The sequence below is a fragment of the Ictidomys tridecemlineatus genome, chromosome 3 (genome assembly GCF_052094955.1).
Source record: "Ictidomys tridecemlineatus isolate mIctTri1 chromosome 3, mIctTri1.hap1, whole genome shotgun sequence".
NCBI lineage: Eukaryota > Metazoa > Chordata > Mammalia > Rodentia > Sciuridae > Ictidomys > Ictidomys tridecemlineatus.
This window is the reverse complement of record NC_135479.1, coordinates 21,890,931-21,908,306: the sequence shown is the minus strand read 5'-3', so window position 1 is coordinate 21,908,306 and position 17,376 is coordinate 21,890,931. Positions and strand designations below refer to the sequence as shown.

The window sequence follows — 17,376 nt, the reverse complement described above, 5'->3', positions numbered from 1 at the left end:
TCTACAGCTCACTAAGACTGGGTTGTACCTCTGGGGCAGTGATTTTCAACCCTGATTACTTTAATCACCTGGAGAGCTTTTAAAAAATACAAGCTTGGCCCTTCCTCATCTCATTTAATTGATTGGGGTGTGGCCTGGGCATCAGTATTTCTATAGTTTCCTGTGATTTCAGTGTGCAATAAAAGGTGGAAAGCACTACTGCTCCAGGAGGACCATTTCCTGGATTTAAGGTCTTGAACTTTATGTCATTACCTGGTGTCCTTGAGTAACTGTCGGTGGAGGAGGGGGGAGTCCTGTCCCCCAACCTTTTAGTTTCCAGAAGTCAGTCCATTTTATTTACAGCTCCCACACCCTCCACACTCCCCAATTCACCCTACTGACAATCCCAAATCCTGCCCAGAGAGGAGGTTACCAAGGCAACCGGCTTAATCTGGTAACTGTGGCATGTGCTGGGAGAGAAGCCCTCTCCTCTTCCTATTTGGATCATAAAAAACTACCTGGGGAGCTCCAAGCCACTCCAGCCAGTTTCCCCTTTCAACCTGAGAGATACTGGGATGTCCAAAAAAACGGAGCCCAGGAAACTGATACTCAGACCTAGCTTCTTAGCCGTGATTGGGTTCGTTCTTTTTATTGTTCCCTCTCCAAATCCCCAGATGGGTGTGCAGAGCTTTATTTCTGTGAACACATGCCATAGCACACATGGGACTAGATATGCACATACAGTGACATGAGTGTAGTATACACCCTGTCAGTTCCACCACCACCACTCCCAGCTATTAGCATTCCTATCCTTGCCTGGCTAGTGCACAGTACACGGGTGGAGCATTGTCCAAGGAGCCTCAACCCAGCTGGAACAGGGTGCCACTCCCTTGACCTTGAAAACTTTACCTGGATGTGTTCACACTGTCTCTATCACTCTCCTCCTGGGGGGTTGAGGTGGGGTGTACCCTTAGGGACAGGAGGCTCTTGATATGAACATTAGGAATAAGGATTATTTGGAATGCAATCTGAATACACTATTCCCATTCTATTGCTATGTAACACTGTGCTTGGTGTGCTTGATGATGTTAGTTGGCAGGTGGGTTTGTCACCCATTTCTGTGGTCCTGCTTCCTTCTACCAGTGGGCTCAGGTGCCCTCATATTCCTGGTCTCCTCCCTTCTGCCTACTATTTCTTTTCACCCAAACTAGACCTGCCACAACCTGCTGCTCTCTACCTGGCTCTTACTTGCTTGCCAGTACCTGCCTCACAGGCCAGCCCTGCACCACCTACTATGCCCCACTAGAGAGGGCAGAAGGGCACCGCCCCCAATGCCAAAGCCAATCCACCCAAGAGGGCTTCCTAGCCTTTCTTGTTGGAGTTAAAGACCAGGTATTATTCCTGTGAGAATGGTAGAGGTGTGCAGGGTTCAGCAATCTTTGTAGGTCTCACCTGTACTGTACAGGTAGGTGAGTCCAAGTGCAGGCTACAGACCATGTCTGGCTATTTGAAATGATGCTAAGAGACCCAGTAATTCCATAAACCAGGAATCCTTCTCCGTTATTAAGTCATTCCCTCGCCTTTGCCTTTAAATTCTGCGTCTGCTCTGAACCCAAGCCCCTGTTTCCTTCATGGTCAGCCCCAGCACCCAAGTTCAAGCCTCGCGCGGCCCGGGGGGACGGACTCAGGGATGGTAGAGGCGGGAAAGGGGCGGGGACTGGGCAGGGACTAGAGAAGGGGGCGCGGTCTCTGTTCTGCCACCTTCCCCCAGGCGAGGAGCGCAGCCGCCGCCGCCGCCGTGTCCTCTCAGCCTTGCGCTGGGCACGCTGCCTCTGCCGCCGCAGCCCGGCCCAGGCGCGGAACCCGGGGCACTGGCCCCGTTGCCTGCTCACCCTTCGGCTGCAGCCGGCATGGGCAGCCACTGAGAGCGGGCACTCCTTCCCTCTGGCACCTCCCCTGGCCACTGGCCACTGGACTTCGGCCAGCAAGCCTCGGCCACCTCTAGTCCCCAGTCCGGCGCCTGGCACGGCCCTCTGCTCTGCTCCTCCGGCTCTGAGCATCGCGTTCCTGCCCCCCCCCGCCCGCGCCTGGGACACCTGGGTCCCCCGGCGGCCCTTAGGAGAGGGGCGGGGGGGGGGTATGAAGCCTCTGGAGAAATTTTTGAAGAAGCAAACGTCGCAGCTGGCGGGACGGACGGTGGCAGGAGGTCCCGGCGGGGGTCCGGGGAGCTGCGGCGGGCCTGGAGGGGGTGGGGGACCTGGCGGGGGTGGCGGTCCAGCGGGGGGACCGCGGCCGCTGCAGCGGCGTCAGAGCGTGTCTCGCCTGCTGCTCCCAGCTTTCCTCCGGGAGCCCCCCGCCGAGCCAGGGCTGGAACCGCCCACTGAGGAAGAAGGGGGAGAGCCTGCGGGGGTCGCGGAGGAGCCGGTCAGCGGGGGACCCTGTTGGCTACAGCTAGAGGAGGTGCCAGGGCCAGGGTCGCTCGGGGGCGGGGGACCCCTGCGCTCCCCTTCTTCGTATTCCTCAGATGAACTGTCCCCAGGCGAGCCCCTCACTTCACCGCCCTGGGCGCCCCTGGGCGCTCCTGAGCTGCCTGAGCATCTTCTGAACCGGGTTCTGGAACGGCTGGCTGGAGGGGCCACCAGGGACAGCGGCGCCTCAGGTAAGAAGTCCACAGGCTCATCCATCCCAGAGCAGGGGGTGCCCCTGATTCCTCTTCTTGCCCTTGGAGAGTGGGAATGGCCCTGAGCCTGGGTGTGGATTTGAGGGCTCCCCCTAAACCAGGTAGGGACTGAGCTAAGCCCCAGACCCTGTCTCAAGCACAAGAGGAGCAGCAGTGCCCACCTTCATTCCCGTAGCTGTCTCACCCACCAGGGAAGAAGCTGAGCCTCCTCTCCTTTAGCTACCCTTCCCCTCCTCTGGACATTTTAGCCACCATCTCCCATGGGTCCCTGCTGTTGACTGCCTCCTCCTGTGCCCTTAAATGGGGACCTGACATATTAAAATGGAAGCTTCTGAGCTCAACCTGTGCTGCCTTCCAAACGTGCCCAAGGCCTGAAAAACCTGACAGGAGTCCCTGACTGTGTAAAAGCCCCAGAGCACAGGCCAGCCCACTTGATAAATCAGCGTGGACAAGGCCCAAACTGCCTTTGGGGGTTAGGCAAAGGCATCTTCCTTAGCAGCTTGGTAGGGGCAAGCATTCTATTTGGGGATGGACTCAGACAGTGTTTGTGAAGAAAGGGGTCTCAGCATCAGGGCCTGTGCATCAGGGCCCTGCAACATCCAGGGGAGTTGGGGCTTTTCTGGCTCCCACCCTTCCGGTGTCAGGCCTTTGCTCTTGGCTGCTTTAAAAAATAATAACCACACCCTGAGAGGCTTATTCCCTAAATGATGATGCTATTCCACCCCTCCCCATGAGCACCTTACTAAGGGGCCTTTAAGAAAACTGAGTCCCAAATTACTGGTTAGTGCTGAGGCAGAAGATCTCGGACTCTTAGGTCCAACTCTTGACAGGCATGAAGCATAGGAGGGTCTGAGGTTTGAAGCCCAAGTTGAGACCCTAAAGATGGGTGAGGGATTACACTTTGCTCTTAGCCCTCTGCAAGGAACTCCAACCTAGGTGTGTGGAGTGGGACACCTCCCCTAGATTTTTCTCAAGGTCTGGGTCCTCTCTTTTGGCTCAGGCTACAGTTGCCCTGGGGAGCTGACACCTTTTGGATTTAATTAGAAAAATATCAGACACACACAGCTCTCCTAACCATAACTTCCCGCCTACACCACACACCCTGTGTCTCTATGACACATTCCCTGGGGAGGCTGTGCATTGGACCAGAGCCTGCTTTGGAAGAGACAGATGCCAAACTATAGCCCCCATATCAGCATCTCCCCCACTCTGTCCCATGCTCCTCTTTTGCTCTGTCTTTGCTTTCCTGTGAGATAAAGAGACCTCCTTATTCCTAGTCACTGTTCCTGGAGCTGGGGGTCAGGGCTGAGAGATCTCTGACTTACTTCAGAATATAGCAGTGTGGCTAGGTAAAGAGGAAAAGGGAGAAACTGTCTTTGCCCTTCCACAGGGGGCTGGTGCTACAGACTCTGCTCTCTCTCCTGGGGTGAGGCTCCTGAATTGATTATTACCCATATTATCTGGCCAAGCAGGCTGGATCCCCAGAGTAACTGGTTTGGGAAAGCCCAAACCAGTCCCAGAGTGAATTGAGAATCAGCTTAAACTGCCACCCTGATACTTCCATTATAACCCATGTTCTCAAGCCATTTTGGTTTCCTCCCAGGGCTTGTAGGAGGAAAGGGCTTACAGAAGGTCCTCCACACCTAGCCAGAGCCTCTTGAACATCTGGGCAGCCCCATCTGACCACTAGGTTCTACCCTGACACTTTGCCCTTCTTCCAACATATTGAGAAAAGAGCAAAGATGCAGGAATCGGGGTTCTTCCAGCTCCAGGCAAGTCCCTTCTAGCACTGGACCTCAGTTTCTCATTTGTGAAATGAAAATGGTTGAAATAGATGATTTTGTGTTGGTTCTTCTACATCTTCATAGCTAGAATTGATGGCCTGAGATGGTGAGCCAAGGTCTGTCAGAAGCCTTGGTTTTGTCCTGGAGCAGTGCCTGGGGACCTGGCCCTAACCTGTCCTGGTGAAGACACCTGGCTCCCTCCCTGTGCCCTGCCTGTGTGTGCCAGGAGGCTTTGCCCCACCCCAGGGCTGGCTGCGAGTCAGGGCGACCTTGTACCCGGCTGACTGGCTGAGCCAGGCCCAGACAGGGGTGTGGAAGGGAAAAGGGTGGTGAGAGGAGCCCCTCCCCTCCACCCTTCCATCATTAACCCTTGCATCTCTGGACATCTAGAGTACGCAAGCTTTCTATTTAAAGCCTCTGAGATCAAAGAGATGGCAGTCCCTCCCTCTCCATTTTAATGGTTCCCACCTGTCTGGGTGGAACTCAAAGTAGTGAGGTAGGGAGCAAGGAGGGGAGGAGGGATACACACACATACCACTGACCCTAACCTCTCTGTTTGGAAGTTCTCTTTGTCTAGAGACCCTTCTGTGGGCTACTTCATTTTTCAGGCAGTTCTCGGGCTTGGTGTGCTATCTGACCAACTTTCCACATATACCAAAGAGAAGTATGCGTTGCTGTCAAAGGCACACCTCCTTCCCTCCAGCTGCCTTGGCAGCTGCCAGCCCCACCCCCGCGACAGCTGCCCAGGATCTTCACACATGTGTGTGCACGTGTGCAGAGCATGACAAGGCAGGTGGCCGGGGCTCCAGCCTGCCTAAAGAGAACTTGCCCTTGGAGGCCAGAGAAGGAGTGCAGGATTTCCAGTCTGGTCCTAGAAGTGCCCTTTTGACATTCGTGGCACCCATTGATCTCCACAGATATCTTGCTTGATGACATCGTACTTACCCACTCCCTCTTCCTCCCAACGGAGAAATTTCTACAGGAACTACATCAGTAATATCCTTTTGTGGAATTTGTAAAAGATAGGCCAGGAGGCAGCCCATTTTCTCCATCCCACATGTGACATCAGAGCCCAAGCTCTCCCCTAGAAAATATACCCAGCTTTTCAGTTCACCAGCTGTGTCTCTTTAGGTAGATCACCTCACCTCCAGGGGCTTCCAGTTCTTCTGTAAAATGGAGGTAAATAATACCTGCCCTGCCTACCTATGGCCTGCTGCGAAGATCAATCTGATAGTAGATGTGAGAGTTCTTTGGCAACTGCAAAGACCTGTATAGATGTAAGGTGTTATTATCCTAATAAGGGTGCCTCTCTTCCCACTGAATTATTCTTCTAAACATCTGGTTGTCCAGTGCATTATTACAGAGGCTGCTGTCAACATCAGGTCTTGGCTGGGCTTCAGTAGGAGACCCTGGCCAGTACAGATGAGCCACGGCCAGCCTGTTCATTAGATCTCATATAAGCAGATAGCCTTTCACTGAGTTATTTTAGAACCTAATTCTTAATGTCAGGTCACTGAGTAAGTAGAATGTCTTAGATTCTCTTACCAACATCAAGCCTCACAAAGCAATAAAGTTAGGTTTGGGGGTGCAACTGTAAGCTCTGGGCCCTGGGCTGGCCAGAGGATGGGATGGGTCTTGGGCAGGGTATTCGTAAGTGAAAAGCTAACAGGAAATGGATGTGATCAGGTGGATGCCATCACTACCTATTCTATGCAAAAACCTGGGCTGGCACAGGAGAAGGTCTTGGCTCCAGGACCCCTGGCTCCTAGAGAATATTTGGGGGTAGTTTAGCCTGCCATTGCTTCCCTTCCCAATTTCCTCAGGCTTGCCTGTCCATGGCTTTTTCTTGACTTAGGGGTCAGCTTTGTTCGGGCAGGGGTCCTGGAGGGCCCTGAGGGGCTAGGCCGGAAGCAGGCCTGTCTAGCCATGCTACTCCATTTCTTGGACACCTACCAAGGGCTGCTACAGGAGGAAGAGGGGGCCGGCCACATCATCAAGGTGGGCCTGGGGAAGAAAAGGTGGGTGAGCAAGCTATTAGCTCTGGAAGGAAGCCCTTTTGAAGGAGACATACTCCTCAAGTTGGGTATCTGGAAGCAAAAGATGTCATTGGGTCTTGGATGATATGGTTCTTCTATGCTCAAAGGCATGGAGTCCCTGCCCCGGCCCTTGCAGAAAGCAGTACCTGGAATGAAACCCCTGTCCTCCTCTTCTCAGGATCTGTACCTGCTGATTATGAAGGATGAATCCCTTTACCAAGACCTCCGAGAGGAAACACTGAGGCTGCACCAGCTTGTGGAGACAGTGGAACTGAAGTGAGGGAAAATGGGTTGCTGGAGGGGTCAGGAAAGAGGTCCCCTGAATTCCTCTATTATAGGGGCTACCTTTGGTTCTTTGGCTCAACATAGTGTTGTTGTTGTCCTGTGTATGTGTGTGTGTGTGTGTGTGTATGTGTGTCTGTATGAGTATGTGTTTTGTACCAGGGATTGAAACCAGAGGTGCTTAACCATTGAGCAATATCCTCAGCCCTTTTTATGTTTTATTTTTAGACAGAGTCTTGCTTAGGGCCTTGCTAAGTTGCTGAGGCTGGCTGTGAACTTGCAATCCTCCTGCCTCAGCCTCCCGAGTTGGGATTACAGTTATGCACCACTGCACCTGACTTTGATATGGTTTTATTTTAGTCCCTTTCTCTTACTGAAGGGTGATACAGAGCACTGTGTCCAGTCATTTTTATTGTCCATTCACCCATCCATTTGCCTGTTAATCCAGTGGTGAACTAGTTAATATTTAACAACTAATACTCAGGAGAAAGAGCCTTGATTCTTAGCTTTTGCTGATTCCATGGCATAAATTCTGTCATCGTTTTTTGATTTTAAGCTACTGACATGATGTCATTGAATATGGAATAGAGAAGAGATGTGTGTGGTAGCTAGATGTTATATAGCGTTTCCACAGTACTGATACACTAGAGGTAAAAATCTCAAAAGCACAGATAATAATAAACTGTACCAAAACAATTAGCATACTTCCTTTTATGTAATAATTTATTTGAGCACATGTTTATAAAATGTGTGTTTATACACACATACTTGCATATTTTAATGGCTGTGTTAAACATAAGTTGGCAAAATCCCTCAAAATTGAACTCGTGAGCTGCCTTCAGGACAGCACTGCATTTCTTCATCCCTTCTGCCCTTTCAGTTTTCTCTTTTCCATTCCCACCACCATGGCCCTTGTGTAGGCCTCTTTAACTCTCACTTGGATTTCTTTTTTCTTTTCTTTTCTTTTTTTTCTTTTGATACCAGGGATTAAACCTAGAGATACTTAATCATTGAGCTATGTCCCCAGCCCTATTCTTTTTAATTTTTTTAAATTGTCAATGGGCCTTTATTTTATTTATTTATATGTGGTGCTGAGAATTGAACCCAGTGCCTCACACATGCTAGGCAAGTGCTCTACCATTGAGCCACAAACCCAGCCCTCCCTAGCCCTTTTTTATAGCTTATTTAGAGACAGGGTTTCACTAAGTTGCTAAGGGTCTTGCTAAGTTGACGAGGCTGGCTTTGAACTCACAATCCTCCTGCCTTAGCCTCCTGAGCTGCTGGGATTACAGGTGTGTGCCACCACATCCAGCTCTTACCTGGATTGTTGCCGCAGCCTCCTACTCAGGGCTTCAGCTTGTGGCCTTGCATATTTCTCCCTTTCTTTACATTGACAACAGAGAGATATTTCAAACTTGTATAAACAATACCATCACACTCCTGTTCCAAAAGCATCCACACTCTCTCACTACCTCTAAGACAAAGCTAAACATCTGAATACAGCATTCAACACCCTTCTCTTTCTGCCTTCTGTTGATCCTTCCCACCTCATATCCCACATCTTTTTCTACCCTTGACACTCCCTATATAGCCCACCATTCTCTCAACTCCTGTGCTTTCCCAGATTCCTGTTGTTGCTTATATCATACACCCAGAATGCCTTCCTCCCACCTCTTTCACTTCCTGTTGTCCTTCAAGGCCTAGGTCAAATGCCATCTTCTCCATGAGTGTCACACAGATCCTCCTTTTAGGAATAGCTTTCAACATCTCTCTCCTGTGCCTTTTTCACATCACCAATACCTCCTGCCTGGTGTTAGAAGTAGCTGTATGCACGTCTGTCTCCCTCCCAGATTGTGAAGTCCTTGTTGGCAAAATTCAGAAAACATCTAATGGCCTACTACCTACCATGTGCCAAGCAGTGTGCTAGGCCCTGGAGGATGGAAAAAAAAAATTCAGTAAGAACAAATCCCAGTCCTCAAAAGTTCTCAGTCTCATAGAGGAAATAAGACATGAACATAAGCAATATTGTCCCAATATTTACAGCATTTGAGGCAAGCAAGTGACCTTTCCTGGTGGGGGGTGGATCAGAGAAGAACTGGTGGAAAAAGTGGCATTTGATTTGAGTCACTTGGTCACTTGTCCCATGCTGGTCATTGTCTTCTCTTCTGATCCCTTTAACCACTTTCTGAAAGTGGAGCTGGTATGTCCTTGACCCAATTCTAATATCCTTGCTTAATGTTGCCTGCTTAGTATTCCAAATGCTCAGCAGAGCTTGCTGATGCCCCATGTGTCTGTACCAGGATCCCAGAGGAGAGCCAGCCACCCAGCAAGCAGGTAAAGCCACTCTTCCGCCATTTCCGTCGGATAGATTCCTGTCTCCAGACCCGAGTGGCTTTTCGGGGCTCAGATGAGAGTAAGTATCACCATTAGAAAAGGCAGGGCTTCCCAAGTGACTCGGGAGGATTGTGGGGTATCTGAGTTTTGAGTACCATCAGAGGAGTCTCCCTGTGTAGTGGAAGTAGATAGTACACTTATCTTCAGAGGCCAGCCTCTGGTATAGAACAGAGGTGCCCTGAAGGGGCTGGTACCTACCTGTGTTGAAAAGCTGCTTTCCTGTCTCTGTGCAGTCTTCTGCCGAGTCTACATGCCTGACCACTCTTACGTTACCATACGTAGCCGTCTCTCAGCATCTGTGCAGGACATTCTGGGCTCTGTGACAGAGAAGCTGCAGTATTCAGAGGAGCCCGCAGGACGTGAAGATTCCCTCATTCTGGTAGCTGTGGCTTCCTCAGGAGGTAAGGATCAGTGCCCTGGGGCTGAGACAAAGACTGAATTCTAGGTCTTTGCTACTCAAAGTATGATCCTGAGACAAGCCTCATGTGCATCTCCTGGGAGCATTTTAAAAAAATCTCAGACCCTACCCCAGACATTCTGGATCAGAATCTCCATTTGGCTAAAAAAAGACCTCCGGGGGATTAAAGTTTGGGAAACAATAGCCCAGTACTCTGGGATTCTGATTTGAGTGCTGCCTCTCACTTACCTGGGGATTGGGTTCTAGTTCTTTTTTCAGGGTAAAGACAGGGTGGTAGGGCATGGCGGCACATACATGTAATCCCAGCTGCACAGGAGATTGGAACAGGAGGATCACAAAGTCAAGGCCAGCCTGGGAAATGTAGTGAGACCCTGTCTCAAAAACTACAATGGCTGGTATATAGCTTGATGGTAGAGCACTTGCCTAGCGTATGCTAGGCCCTGGGTTCAGTCCCCAGTACCACAAAAACAACACAAAAAGATGCAGGGGTTCTAATCTCTGTGGGGAGACAGAAGGCCTGCAGTGTATCTTATTTTCCTCTAAGAAAAAAAGTCCTGGGGCTGGGGATGTGGCTCAAGCGGTAGCGCGCTCGCCTAGCATGCGTGCTGCCCGGGTTCGATCCTCAGCAGCACCACATACCAACAAAGATGTTGTGTTCACCAAGAACTAAGAAAAACTAAATAAATGTTAAAAAAATTCTCTCTCTCTCTCTCTCTGTCCCCCTCTGTCTCTCACTCTCTCTTAAAAAAAAAAAAAAAAAAAAAAAAAAGAAAAAAAGTCCTGCCTTTCCAATGTCACAGGGACAAAAGAATGAGGGGAGGAAAAAAAAAAAAGCTATGAAAGAATGTTGGAGGTTAAAAAAAAAAGGAAGATTATAAATGCAAAAAAAAATAAATATGATAAGTATGGCAGATAAATATGGCATCAACTGGTGACAGCATGATTCCCACTGGTCTAGAATGTGTCAGTGCAGGGCTAGGTGTTCTGGATGCGAAAGGAGACAGGGCCTGGGATTTGTGAGGGAAGGGGTGAGGGGCGCTAAGCAGCCTGTTCTCCTGCAGAGAAGGTCCTTCTCCAGCCTACTGAGGACTGTGTTTTCACCACACTGGGCATCAACAGCCACCTGTTTGCCTGTACTCGGGACAGTTATGAGGCCCTGGTAAGACAAGGTTTTGGCTGGGAGCAAGGGCTGAGGGGGCACTGTGAACAGTCCCTCACCCTGCCACCAGGAGCCCAGCCCCTCTGTCCCTGCCTGTTACAGGTGCCCCTCCCTGAAGAGATCCAGGTCTCCCCTGGAGACACAGAGATCCACCGAGTGGAGCCAGAGGATGTTGCCAACCACCTTACTGCCTTCCACTGGGAGCTATTCCGATGTGTGCATGAGGTGGGGACTGAGGCTGGTGCTGGGCATGGGGCAGGAGAGAGAGAAATGAGCCAATGGGAGTCAGTGTTCTTAGCAGACCCTCCTGGTTAGATGGCTCAATTGCAGCATGCCCTTGGGCAATGCACAGTCAGGACCTCCTCAAGCCTTTGTCTTCTCAAAAAATGGCAGAGAGAGACTCCATACCTGAATGATTTAGGGCCAAAGCACAGCTTACCCAGAAACTGACTCAGGGTAATTTTAAAATATTCACTGTTAAAAGAATTTTTAAAAAAGGTAAGCGACAATAATGTCTCTCGGGTGGTTGTCTTGAGGAGAAGTCAGCCTTTAGCAGGTGCCTGGCACCTAGTAAATGCTCAATAGATGGTGATATCCTATTAACCTTGGTTCTCTCTCTCGCTTCTTGCCTCCCCGCTCACGCTCCTGCCTCCTCCATCTCCTCACGCCCTGCGCTGCCATCTTCCCACCCATGCCCTGACACCTCGGTGGCCCCTCCGTCACTGCGGGTGTAGCTGGAGTTCGTGGACTACGTGTTCCACGGGGAGCGCGGTCGCCGGGAGACCGCCAACTTGGAGCTGCTGCTGCAGCGCTGCAGCGAGGTCACGCACTGGGTGGCCACGGAGGTGCTGCTCTGTGAGGCCCCGGGCAAGCGCGCGCAGCTGCTCAAGAAGTTCATCAAAATCGCAGCCATGTGAGTGTGGCCAGCCGCGACGGGGAGAGGGGCACACAGAGGCTCGGCAGCCGCAAGCTGCCAGATGCCCCCTAACCCTGCCCCGCACTCCTCAGCTGCAAGCAGAACCAGGACCTGCTGTCCTTCTACGCTGTGGTCATGGGGCTGGACAACGCTGCCGTGAGCCGCCTGCGGCTCACCTGGGAGGTGAGGAACCACCTTCCTTCCTTCTCTTGCCATGGAGCTAGCTCAGTCATCCCGTTTCAGGGATCTTGGCATCCGGGGCTCACCCCAGTTCCGTCTCCTGTGATTACCAATAATCTTTGTGCCGTTTGGAAGCAGGCGCCCTCTTCTGGCAACTATAGCCCCAGGTCACGGCTTGTGTCACCTCTTCTTGGTGCAAATTGGTAAAAAGCCAAATTCCCAGATTGAGAGGAACTGACCTTAGGAGTAGGGCTGAGTTTCAGCCAGCAACCAGGTGGCTTTGCTATGCTCCTTGTCATAGTACATGCATGAGCAGAAGTCTCACTTTCCCCAGAAAAATTCAGTCCTCTGGGTTCTTTCAACTTCTGGACTTTTCCAAGGGCTGACTGCTTCCCCACCCACTGGCTTCCCACCGCTGAGCAAGATATGCCAGCCCTTTCCCCTTCTAATGCTGGGAATTAGTCAGATGTTCCTGTGAAATCCGAGGTGCTCCACTCTGACATCTCTTCTTCTTCCTTCAAACTCTGCAGAAGCTGCCAGGGAAATTCAAGAACTTGTTCCGCAAATTTGAGAACCTGACAGTGAGTGGGTTTGGCTCTTTCTACTGCCCTTGGACTTTCATCCCTGATCTCGTAAACCCTCTGCCTTCAGCTTCCTTTTCAAGGTTTTTAGTGCCTGGGACACTGGTCCTCTACCCACCATGCAGGAAGGGGAAGGGTGGAAGTATTGCTTCCCTGTTTTCCCTGGAGGAGAGGAGGAGAGCAATAAGCCCCTCCCTGTCACACATCCAGCTAGACACCCACACACCCCTCTAGCTGATTGGGCAGGGAGATGAGGGAAAGAGTGGGAGACATGTTTGGGGTACACTGAGCCCATCTGTCTCTTATCCCTCTTCTGTGGAATGCTAGGATCCTTGCAGGAACCACAAAAGCTATCGAGAAGTGATCTCCAAAATGAAGCCCCCTGTGATTCCCTTCGTACCTCTGATCCTCAAAGGTGAGAGAGTCACTGCCACACGGTGGTTCTCCTCTCCACATTTCCTTCTCCCAAGCCCCAGTTCTGACTCTCAGTCTCCTCTCAGCTCAGCTCTATGTGTCCTACTGAGGAGGCTTCCAGACTGAAGTATAGACTGGCATATAGGACCCTCCCCCTGAGGAGGGGGAGGGTCCTATATGCCGTGGCCCTTTGGACCTCCTCTCCTCTGTGTGCCTCAAATTTGACTCTCTTCTTCCCCTAGACCTGACATTCCTACACGAGGGGAGTAAGACCCTCATAGATGGCTTGGTGAACATTGAGAAGCTGGTGAGTGGTTCTGCCAACTCTCTGTCCATGAGTGAGGGGCTTTGTCCTCCCCCTCTCTCCTGTCACCTTCCTAAAATAGAAGTCTTCCTCCATGGTACCCAGCTTGCCTAACAGACTCTCGACTGTCTCCCTGGTGGCATCACTGTGGCAACCCACCCATGGGTGGCAAAGCTGACAGGCCGCTTGGGGGCAACTCTACCCGCCAACCCACCTGGTACCCACCTACACCCTCTCCTTTGGTCCTTCAAAAACCCTTCAGAACTGGGAACTTGAGAGAGTAAAACCAACAAAGTTGGAGAATGGAGGTGGGGGTGTGTATAAGGGGGAAGCATCTTTCTGTGCCCTTTTCAGGGCTTATTTCTTGTCATCTCCCAGCATTCAGTGGCCGAGAAAGTGAGGACAATCCGTAAATACCGGAGCCGGCCCCTCTGTGAGTGCCCAGTACCCGGGGTTCTAAGAGTGTTTTGGGTGGAGCACTGGCTAAGTGGGAAGGTTAAGGGGACCTCTGTCCTTAAACATGTTTTTACTTACACGGGTCGGGTCCGTCCTCCATTCTCTCCTTGTGCCTCCTGCCAAACACCTATCCTAATCTTAATGCTTTGCCTGGTGTATGGAGAGGAAGAAGGGAGGCTGGGAGCCTGACTGCCTCTCCCTCCCTGCCCCCCAGGCCTGGACATGGAGGCCTCCCCTCACCACCTGCAGACAAAGGCCTATGTGCGCCAGTTCCAGGTCATCGACAACCAGAACCTCCTCTTCGAGCTCTCCTACAAGCTGGAGGCTAATAGTCAGTGAAAATGGAGGGGCTGGGCTGCCCCCACCAGAGTCCTTGGCACCTGGCACTCAAGCACTTTGCACGATGTCCCAACAAATTCACATGGAATATATTTCCTCTGGAACAACTTCCTGCCCCATGGGGAAGAGTCAGATGGACTTACCTGGATTCATAAGCTCATAAGCTTATTCATCCTTCTGAAATCCCTTTACCCTTGCTCTTTCACGCCCCAACTACACTAGGTGTGTTCCTGCCTTTTTGAGGAAAAGGGGATAGAGTGCTCCTTCCTCTGTCACCTCCCAGTGAGGTCTGTTCCAGAGATGGCATTTCCAGCCTCTTCTTCCCAAGCAGCAACTCACAAGACAGGCATTGTGGGAGGCACTGACAGCTTTCTTCCCCACTGCCTGTCTGGCTTCCCCTTAGTCAGGGTTGGGAGCTCTGGATATATCCCTGGGATTATTATCGTGTGTGTGTGTGTGTGTGTGTGTGTGTGTGTGTGTGTGTGTGTGTGTGTGTCCCCTCTCCAGGAGCAGGAGTGCATCTGGCGATGGAGGGAGGGTGTTATGTGTGCTGGGGGCGATTTTTCCTTCTGTTTGGTGCTACCCTTGTCTGCTCTGCCCTAGGGATAGCGTAGTGTGCTCCCCCACCCACTCCCGCTCAGTGCCTCCTGCTGCCCTGCATGCCCAGGCTTGTGAGCCAAGCTGCTCCCAAGGGCAAAGAGCAGCAGCAGGTGGGAGGGTTACCCATCAGCCCTGTGAGTCTCCCACCCAGACCTCCCCAAGATCCCTAGATGGGCTCTCATGAGATGGTAAAAGATGCTCAGGGAAACACAGGCCTAAGCTGCCTATAGGACCCTTCCTCTGCCTTGCAGAGGGGCACAGCAGTCTCAGGAGTTAGGGGTGCCTGCTCTCCCTACTCCTGCTCTTTGGAGTGTCTCTTTGCTAACAAGGGCATTGTCATCCCCCTTCTGGCTCTTGTATCTGATGCTAACAACACAGTCTCTGTCCCTTTCTCCCAGTCTTGACACCCCTTGGTCCTCCCCATAGAGCTGGGTGGGGTGGATCTCTGTAAAATAACAGGACAGGCAGATTCCTGAAAGTGGGGGGAGAAGGAGCAGGCAGAGCCTGTAGAGGTGAAACTGGACTCTGACAAAGCCTTTGTTACCTCTGTCTCTGCTCCCTCTCCCATTATAGGGCTCCATGGCTGCAGGGTGCAGGGGCTCCTGGCAGCTACTGGGTGAGGTTTCCTGGCACAGCCTCACCCGCCTTCCTGGCACTACTCTTTCCCTTTTGAATAGGCAGTGGTGGCAGTGGCAGCAGTAAAAGTGGCTGCTGCTCCTGCTCTGGGGTGTATATATTTTTTACCCAAAGCTCTGGAATTGTAAATTTATTTTTTAAAACTCAAAAGAGGGAAAGAGCCTTGTATAATATGTAAACATTGTATCATAGGTTATGTTGTACAGTCCCTTTTATACAGAGGTCTGGTTCCTGTTTCAAAAACTATCTGTGGACATACACAGGCACCATGCCCCACCCACCCACTGCAGCCCTCACAGTGACCATGGCCCCTCCTACACCCTGCAACTGCTGATGCCTGCTTCTATCCCTGAAGCCCTGGACTTTCCACCCTTCCTCCTGAACCCTCTGAGCAGCCTTCTCGCTCCAGTTCCCCACCCCTCCTTGAACATGGTAACCCCCTGGCTGCTTGCCCCTTGCCTTGACGCTGCCCTGCTGCTTTCCAGGGGCTCGCCAGCCCACACCCCACTTCCCACAGCTTTAACAGAGTGAACTGTGTGTATTGTACAGGCTCGGTTGTCATTGCAGAATCTGCTGGGTGGAGAGAAAGCCGATAAAGTCTATGAATCAACTGCCTGCTGTTCTCCGTTCTGTTTCTCTGAGGCTGGGGAAAGGCTGAGGGATGGGAGAGGGAATGGCCTCTCAGGGCTCAAGGTCCCTCAGCAGGACTGTCTGGAGTGACTTGGAAAGTGTGGGTGAGAGGAAAAGGAGCCAACCTCACAAGACCTGTCACTAGTGACTAGAACTTGGAAGAGTGGACATTTTTGTTCTTACATGGTATACGTATGTGATTGGTGTTTAATGCTAACTCCGTAAGGTAGAAGATGGAGACTGAGCAGCCCCAGAAGAAGATCCAAGTTATAGGGTGAGAGATGGGACAGAACTTGAACCCCAACCCAGGCCTATCTGTTGCCTATTCATTCAGCCAACGGCTATGAGTTCTACCAAGGCACATGGAGATGGTTAAGCTCCAGGAAACACACACTCAAACAGCTGCATGGGAGCCCTTAATCTCATCTGTTCAATCTTCTTCATCTCAGAAAACAGTGCTTTCATCCACCCAGATTTTCAAGGCAACATTCTAGGAATCACCCTTGATGCCTCTTTTTTTTCCCCCCATCCTCACTCATCTCGTTGGCCAGTCCCACCAGCTATAATTCCAGAACATATCCTGATTGACCCACTTCTCTAAGTCTCCCTTGTGACCACCCTAGTCCATCCCATCTTCTTTGGATGGCTACACAGCCTCTGACCTTGTCTCTCAGCTTCCTCTCTCTAGTCCATCCCATCTGCTACCAGTCAGGACTCCATAGGGCAGCCAGATGCTTTGTGTGTGTGTGTGTGTGTGTGTGTGTGTGTGTGTGTATTGCCTCACACATACTAGGCAAGCACTCTGCCACGGAGCTGCTACATTCCCAGCCCTGAGTCCCATTAAGAGAAGTTGAAGTAATCTTTACATGAGAAGTAAAAATAGTGGTTACTCAATGGGGTGGGAGGATCAACCAGGCAGGGGCATGAAGAAGCCCTCTTGTGTGATAGAAATGTTTTTATATTGTGAACATTATTATGAATATACTATGAACATTACACAGGGTGTATATGCACTCATTGGGTTCATAGGGTAAGATCTACATTTTATCATAGTTATGTTATAGCTCAAAGCAATTCAGATTGTAATCCTAAATTCAGAGTGTCACCCATTTTCAATAATACTTAGATTAAAAATCAAAATCCTTCCTCCCTGTCCACATCTCCTACCCTTTTGTCACTCACTCACTCTGCTCTAACTACACTGATCACTTTCTTGTTCCTGAATCACCTAACACTCATTTTTACATTTGCTGTTTCCTCAGCCTTGTCTGACCATTTGATATCAAGATCCCGCCCCTCCCTCACTGCCCCTCCAGAGCCTCCTTTTTTTCCTTCCAGGAACTCCTCATACATGTTTCTTTGTATATTTGCTTAGTGTTTACCTGCTCCACCTTAGCTCCATGAGTGTGTCTTGTTCATGATCTAGTACTCAGAATTATATCTGGTCTATAGAAAATGTTCATTACATATTTTTAAAAATATTTGTGTATTTTTAGTTGTAGTTGGACACAATACCTTTATTTTATTTATTTTTATGTGGTTCTGAGGATCGAACCCAGGGCCTTGCACATGCTAGGTGAGCACTCTA

General features: G+C 50.8%; 2 protein-coding genes across 3 annotated transcripts in view; one reads left to right on the top strand and one right to left on the bottom strand.

The window, feature by feature from the left end:
- Nucleotides 1-17,376, bottom strand: part of Top2a (DNA topoisomerase II alpha) — a 323,275-nt gene that overhangs the window by 136,744 nt on the left and 169,155 nt on the right. The window lies entirely within an intron of this gene.
- Nucleotides 1,735-15,773, top strand: Rapgefl1 (Rap guanine nucleotide exchange factor like 1). Of its 2 annotated transcripts, none has more exons than XM_078042052.1 (15): nt 1,735-2,638; nt 5,361-5,439; nt 6,306-6,441; nt 6,658-6,755; nt 9,062-9,174; nt 9,389-9,556; nt 10,635-10,732; nt 10,835-10,957; nt 11,467-11,645; nt 11,741-11,831; nt 12,359-12,409; nt 12,737-12,824; nt 13,066-13,130; nt 13,482-13,560; nt 13,798-15,773. In XM_078042052.1, exons 1-15 carry the CDS (start codon nt 2,119-2,121, stop codon nt 13,920-13,922), a joined length of 2,013 nt encoding a protein of 670 aa, XP_077898178.1. In that variant the 5' UTR covers nt 1,735-2,118; the 3' UTR covers nt 13,923-15,773. The 2 variants fall into 2 exon arrangements, with proteins under 2 accessions (XP_077898178.1, XP_005321870.1); XM_005321813.5 differs by having other exon boundaries at nt 1,736-2,638; nt 13,506-13,560.